Below are 7,112 nucleotides of genomic sequence, written 5' to 3'. Positions count from 1 at the left end.
TTCACCGGGATGTAAAGCCGGTCCCGTGGTCAGCGCCTCCTCGCCGCACGTGGCTCCAACTCGGAGGCACGCGACGGTGGCACTGGCGACGGCGTGCGGGACGAGCCTGCGCCGACATCGAGCTTGCTCTTGCCCTTGCCGAAGAAACCCATGGCAACCTAGGGTTTTGCTGCGCCGGGAGGGAGCGAGTGTGGCCATATATGAACGGGGAGGAGAAGTGGATGAGCCCCCCTCCTCCCACACGCCTGCATTAAAAAGGAAGTAAACTTGGAACTTTGAGATGCTGCCGTGTGGGCCCGAGTTAGGTAGTCGCATCGACTATTACCACGGTAGTGGTTGGGCGGCTGACAGGTGGGGCCGTGGCGGACACCGAGCGAAAGCGCGGTGCGTCTATCTCGTGTGGTGTGGACAAAAATCAGATGTAAATATGGGCCAAAAATACGCCAGACGGACAGCGAGCGCACTAGTTTTCGGTTTGAATTGACAGCGTTGGGTCGATGTGCACGCGCGGCCGCGTTGGAGTTGCTCTAATAACCCTAATCCGAAGTCCGAACATGGCCCTCGTCGTCCATTGCCAACTTTTGCTGAAAAATGTCGAATGCGCGTGGCGGGCTGGATTTCCGCGTTCTGTACCCATGTGACCTCCTCCTCCCTTCCGGCCTCACCTCCCCTCTCTCTCTCTCTCTCTCTCCCCCCCCCCCCAAAAAAGCCCCTCACCAATACGGGCGAGACGGGACGAATTGGGGACCGCGCCTCTATAGCGGATCGGCGCGGCGGTGGTGGCAGGGCAGGGGGATGTCCACGCGGTCGAGGTCGGTGCAGGGCTCCGTGGGCGGCGGCGGCAGCACGGCTGGGGGCTCGGCTGTGCCGCTCGCCGTGCTTCTGCGGCGGGAGGTGGTCAGCGAGAGGACCGCCGCCGAGCGCCCGGAGCTCCAGCACGGCCTCTTCAGCCAGGCCAAGAAGGGCGAGGATTTTGTCTTCCTCAAGCCCGACTGCGAGCGTCTCCCCGGCTTCCCGTCATCCTCCTTCTCTGCCTTCGGTGTAAGCGCCCCACACCCTTACAATCGCATTTCGTGCGTGCCCGATCTGGCAGCGCCGTGCGTCACGTGGATACGTTACGTTGGTGCTCAATAATTCTAAGTTCACGTGGATCGGGTTGGATGCGTGCGTGCGTGAATTGTGAGGCTTGCTCGATTTTGTTTATGCTCGGTTGTTGGACAATTCTGGATTCTGGAATTCGTTTGGAGGGAAGCTCTGAATTCGTTTGGAGATTGGGATGCTGACTCTATATATGGTTTATGTGTACATAACAGATACTCCCTCTGTTCACTCATTTTGCTTACAATCGTATTTGTTTTTTTAGAGATTTCAAATGGACTACCACGTACGGATGTATATAGACATATTTTAGAGTGTATATTCACTCATTTTGCTCCGTATGTAGTCACTTGTTGAAATCTTTAGAAAGACAAATATTTAGGAACGGAGGGAGTACTAGTTTCACAATGAAATTAAGGTTAATTTATCGTCAACAATGAATGAATGCATGTGTCCAATTGAATTATGCAATGCTGGACTTGCTGGCTATAGCACAAAGTATCTTTTTTTTTTGAAAAAATAGCACAAAGTATCTTAATTTGCTGTAGTTCCACATTTTAGACTTTTTTGAAGAAATTTTGGAGGCAATAATTTTGATGAATGATCAACTAGAAGCAATTGTTCAGAGCCTCTCAGCGCGGTGGTTTTATTGCAGCTGTTTGATGGGCACAATGGGAATGGAGCCGCTATTTATACAAAGGAGAATCTCTTGAACAACATCTTGGGTGCAGTCCCTGCTGATCTCAACAGGGAGGACTGGCTTGCTGCGCTTCCAAGGGCGATGGTTGCAGCATTTGTCAAAACCGATAAAGATTTCCAAACAGTAGGTGCGTCAAGTGATAATTAAAGCAATTTTCACTAATCCTCCAGTATTCTGAGTTATCTTATAAAAAGGAGATTTATCTGTCATCAGAGCCAGCAAAAAGAGATCTTATGATCGGTCATTAGAATCTTCCATGGATCTTGTTTATTCCTGTTCTTTGGTCTCTAATGACATACATTTGTGAAACATTTGGAATAACTTGTTCAAACATTACTAGCATCGACCTAAATTAAATGTCCTACTGATATCACTTTCTTTCTTTACAGCACGCTCTTCAGGAACAACAGTGACATTTGTCATAATAGATGGATTGGTTGTTACTGTTGCATCTGTTGGTGATTCGCGTTGTGTATTAGAAGCTGAAGGTTCAATTTATCAGTTATCTTCGGATCATCGTTTCGATGCCAGTAAAGAGGAGTAAGATTGTTCTCCTGATATGTGCCTTCTCACTTCTCATGGCAAAAACTTATCTATTGCCACTTGATTTTGATGTGCAGGGTTGATCGTGTAACAGAAGCTGGAGGTGATGTTGGAAGGCTAAATGTTGTTGGTGGTGCTGAGGTTTCAACTTTGCTTATTTTGCCATTCAAGTTAATTTTCTTGCATCAAGGTTCATTGTTGCCATTTCTGTTGCTTCAGTTTATGAGATACTCGTACTCCACTTGGAAATGTGCAGTATTTATGGTGACTGTTAAGAGACATATTATCCTTTAACCTGTTCTTCAGTACTGAAAAAATTATGCAGTCTTTGGTGACATTGATTAACATTAGCCACAGATATATCTACCCCCCCCCCCCCCCCCCGGCCCTTTTTAATTGTCGCGGGTGTGCTTGCTCATCGGAGTTGGGCGTCGCGACAGTAATTGGGGCCGGAGGGAGTACCATTTTAGCTGCATATGTTAATTGTATGTTGCCCTCTAGTGTTAACTTTTTTGTTTCATGTTAAATGTGCTCCCTAGTATTGAATTTGCTTTTGAACTTGATCCCAAGTGTTTGCTACACAGCTGCTAAATGTCAATTTTTAAAACCTTGATTGGATTTTAGAGTTTTAATGGCATATAACATATTAGTTTATGCAAGAGACATGGTACCCAATCGTGCATTCGTGTTAGGAGTGGAACAGGAGGAAGTGCCCAATATAGGTGGAGGGTGTAAGATGAGGGACATTGTTTTTTTTTTTCATTGATACATTTTGCATGTGTTTTTTCTAGTTTTCATGTTTTTTTTTTCATTGATACATTTTGCATGTGTTTTTTCTAGTTTTCATATTCTTTTCATTTGCTTTACAAATGCATGCTTTTCTCCACCTCCAGATTGGCCCCCTTAGATGCTGGCCTGGGGGTTTGTGCCTGTCAAGGACAATCGGAGATCAGGACGTGGGTGAATTTATCGTTCCTGTTCCTCTCGTCAAGCAAGTAAAGGTATGTCTGGAAATGCAGAACACATTATAACAGTTTTAACTTAAGGCTGAAGCCCAAAATTTAACTATACAGGTAAAATAATAGCAGACTGCAGTACTACAAGTTGTTTTGGTTTGATATTTATTTCCCCCCTTTTTCTATGCCTCTTACCTAGATTTCACTGGGTCATATGTACTATTTTGAGAAACTATCCCCCTTCCTCCCCCCCCCCCCCCCCCCCCCCCACACCCCAATGATACAAATTTATGCCTAATTCTTTTTACTGAAAATGCTAAAAATCTGACATCAGTTTTTTAGGCATGGCAAATCAAACGTTTTTTATGGCAAATTATGTTGTCGCGAGGATGGCAATTAGGGGGAGGGAGCGATGGATGCCGTCCTCCTCCTCCTTCGCCGCCGCATTACTGCTCAGGTCAGGGGAGGGAGCGCCAGATGGGGTGGGGGGGGCGCTGGGGGGGGGGGGGGGGGGGGGGGGGGGGGGGGGGGGGGGGGGGGGGAGCACGGTGGCTGCGCTCAGAGGCAGTGGGTAGATTACAGTCATCTAATCTGGGAAGGGAGGGGCGCTGAGATCTAGGGGTATGCGGCGGCAGCTGGGCTCCCCTTCTCTGGTCCGGTGGGCTGGCCATTGAGTCTCTTCTTCTCCAGTGTGGCGGCACACCAGCAAGGGGGTATGCGACGGGGTTGCGGCGGCTGGGCTCCCCTTCTCTGGTCCGGTGGGCCGGCCACTGGGTCTCTTCTTATCCTGTGCGGCTGCACTCCAGCAAGGGGGTATGCGACGGAGTGGCGGCGGCTGGGCTCCCTTCTCTTGTCCGGTGGGCCGGCCACTGGGTCTCTTCATATCCAGTGCGGCGGCACTCCAGCAAGGGGAGGGAGCGGCAGCAGTGGCGGCGCAGAGCTCAGGTCGGGTGAAGGCAGGATGAGGCGAGAAAAGGGGAACGGTGGTTCGTGGGTAATGATATGTACGGGGTTAGACTTTTCCTGGTTTTCCCGTGTCCGACCAGTATCTGGGGTATCCCAGACGTATCCGAATTAGTTTAATTATTTGGAAAAAAAGATCGGCGGATACGTACTTGATATGTTTCAGCGGGTATCCGGACGTATCTAACCCCTGACACAGCAGTTTGCTGCCATCTCCGAGTAACCTAGTGTATTGTTTTTGTTAATCTGATCCCTGGATTCTGAAAAGTACCGATATGTTTTTTAATGTGTCTAGTTATCTACTGCTGGAGGCCGGCTTATTATTTCAAGCGATGGTGTTTGGGATGCTTTGACTGCAGAACAGGCTCTGAACTGTTCAAGAGGACTTTCTCCTGAAGCTGCAGCCGAGCAAATTGTTAAAGTACACCCCTCCTCTCTCTCTAACCCTGACTCTTTCATGATGCTCTTCTTTACACATTCAAATATTTTTCAGGACGCAGTGCACTCAAAGGGACTGAGGGATGACACCACTTGTATAGTCGTTGACCTAGTACCAGAAAAAGGCAACCCAGCTATGTCAGCTCCTAAAAAGCAACCAGGAATGGGTGTTTTCAAAAATATGTTTCGCAAGAAAACATCTTCCGACTCATCATCCCATGCAGATAGAGAATATATGGATCCAGACATCGTAGAAGAGATATTTGAGGATGAATGTGCATTGCTCTCTAGACGGTTGGTTCTATAATTCTATTTTCGATCATTAAAAGAGCAAATGGTCATGAAGTTCAGTTATGATTATATAATCGTGTTGAAGGTTCCCAACGCATCATCAACCATAATAGATGAGAAAGTCGATTAATAAATTCTTTTGCATTCTTACTTCTTGTTCTCTAGAAGTTTGCACATTCATTTTCCATTTTGACAGCCAACAGTGTCAGTTTAACCAATAACCTTCTCACGGGCCTGGAATAAATTTATGGATGGTTTCTCGCTACAAAATGAAAAACAACTCGAGGACACGTACCATCCTTTTGGATTCTGGCTGAAGTAATTTATAAAGATGCACACCATGAGGAAAGTTAGATGAAGTTAAAGTGCAAACATATGGAGCACATAAACTCATTCAAACAGCATAACATTGTCATGTTTGAAGTATTTGGATCCGACCTTCCGTTCTATTGCATGCAAAACCCTCAAAATATTTTGTTCATTCACATTATCTTTCTATCTGCTGCTGAGCGCAACCTTGTTTGATTCATATTCTGAATTCCTTCAGTTTGCACCAAGACCTGTGCATATGGCTCAAATTTCGTTTTTAACCGCAGGCTGGATTCTGAATACCCTGTTCGAAATATGTTCAAACTCTTTATATGTGCTATCTGTCAAGTAGAGTTAAAGCCAAATCAAGGGATATCTGTACATGAAGATTCATCACAACCTGGGAACTTGCGTCGATGGGATGGTCCGTTCCTTTGCCAAAGCTGTCAGGAAAAAAAAGAAGCCATGGAGGGAAAGCGCCGTTCACGAGGTATTGTTTGCAGAGCTGTTTATATACTACTCCCTCTGTCCCAAAAGAAGTGCCGCTGATTTAGTACAACTTTGTACAAAATCAGCGACGCTTATTTTGGGATGGATACTCCCTCTGTTCCACAAAGTAGTGCATGTTTGATTTTTAGAAAGTCAAACAAGTCTACATTTGACCAAGATTGTAGGGAAAATATCAACATCTAAAAGCCAAAACTAGAATCATTGGATTCATCATGAAGTCTGTTTTCATATTTTAAATATTTACTATTTTAAATGCTGATAGTTTATTCTATAAACTTGGTCAAATGTAGACATGTTTGACTTCCTAAAAACCAAATATGCACTACATTGTGGAATGGAGGGAGTATGAAGTACAGAAACTTTTTCCTTATGTATTGTTAACTTGCTACAGATTCGTCATCGAGAAATAGCGGGTCCAGTGAATAGTCGCCAAGGTTTAAAGTTGTCTTGCTTTTAAAAAAGGGTTATGATACCAGAGAGCTACTGACCTCACAATGCCTAAGCCTCCAAGAGACAATCATTTTGCGGCATTTCACATTGTTTTGGCACTTCCGTGATCACATGGACTGGTTGGGGTATTTGATCTGAGATTGAAATATGAATTGCCATGAAGCAGGTGGTTACTGTTCAATAGCCTATTATGCCATTTGAAGTGGCAAGCATATACCTTGTTTTTAATTAAAGGGACAAGCTTTTTGCTCGACAGTTTCACACAGATCATTTGACCTTGGTGGCAAATACAGGCCCAAAGATCATTGATTGAGAACGGCATGCCATGTTGACATATCTATTCTTAGGTCAAACTATAGTGTGAATTACTGATCACATATAGAGCTCCGGTAAGAAGGGCTTTGTAATTCTCAATATGAGTAGGTGAGTTTCTTCTGACCGACCTTGACTTGTGGTCGAGAAATACTCAACCCCTGTTGAAGTTCAGCTTTTTCTAACTCTTCTGTAATTAATTAGCATATAAATAAATTCTTTCAAACAACTGTGGCTTGATTGATCAGCAGGACATTTCTGTGCTTGTTTACAATGTACATAATCTTGCTAACAAAGCTTATTTGTTTCTCCATTGTGTCCTACCTCCTGTGCCTGTGGCTGCTCTTAGTAAATCTCAGTTAAGCTTTTTCTGGAGGCGTACGCAGTCTTGCTACCAAATTCATTATCTGGAGCCTGGAGGTGTACGGAGTCTCTGGGCAATTGTTTGAGTTATTGCAGTTTGCGCAAAATTAAAATGAACAAACTGATTACAGCAGAATATTTGCGACACGAAGATGCAGCCATCATTCGGAACAACGCAT

At 45.3% G+C, this 7,112-nt stretch overlaps 1 protein-coding gene across 1 annotated transcript; it reads left to right on the top strand.

The window, feature by feature from the left end:
- The first annotated feature begins 501 nt into the window (after positions 1–501).
- On the top strand, positions 502–6,799 carry LOC109758161 (probable protein phosphatase 2C 15). The gene is made up of 9 exons (XM_020317011.4): positions 502–1,041; positions 1,754–1,925; positions 2,188–2,338; positions 2,419–2,482; positions 3,235–3,342; positions 4,556–4,681; positions 4,754–4,992; positions 5,586–5,788; positions 6,200–6,799. Exons 1-9 carry the CDS (start codon positions 592–594, stop codon positions 6,232–6,234), a joined length of 1,548 nt encoding a protein of 515 aa, XP_020172600.3. The 5' UTR covers positions 502–591; the 3' UTR covers positions 6,235–6,799.
- Positions 6,800–7,112: the final 313 nt, after the last annotated feature.

The sequence above is a fragment of the Aegilops tauschii genome, chromosome 6, assembly GCF_002575655.3.
Source record: "Aegilops tauschii subsp. strangulata cultivar AL8/78 chromosome 6, Aet v6.0, whole genome shotgun sequence".
Taxonomy (NCBI): domain Eukaryota; kingdom Viridiplantae; phylum Streptophyta; class Magnoliopsida; order Poales; family Poaceae; genus Aegilops; species Aegilops tauschii.
Note: the sequence above shows the minus strand (reverse complement) of the source record. Positions and strands in the feature narration are given on the sequence as shown.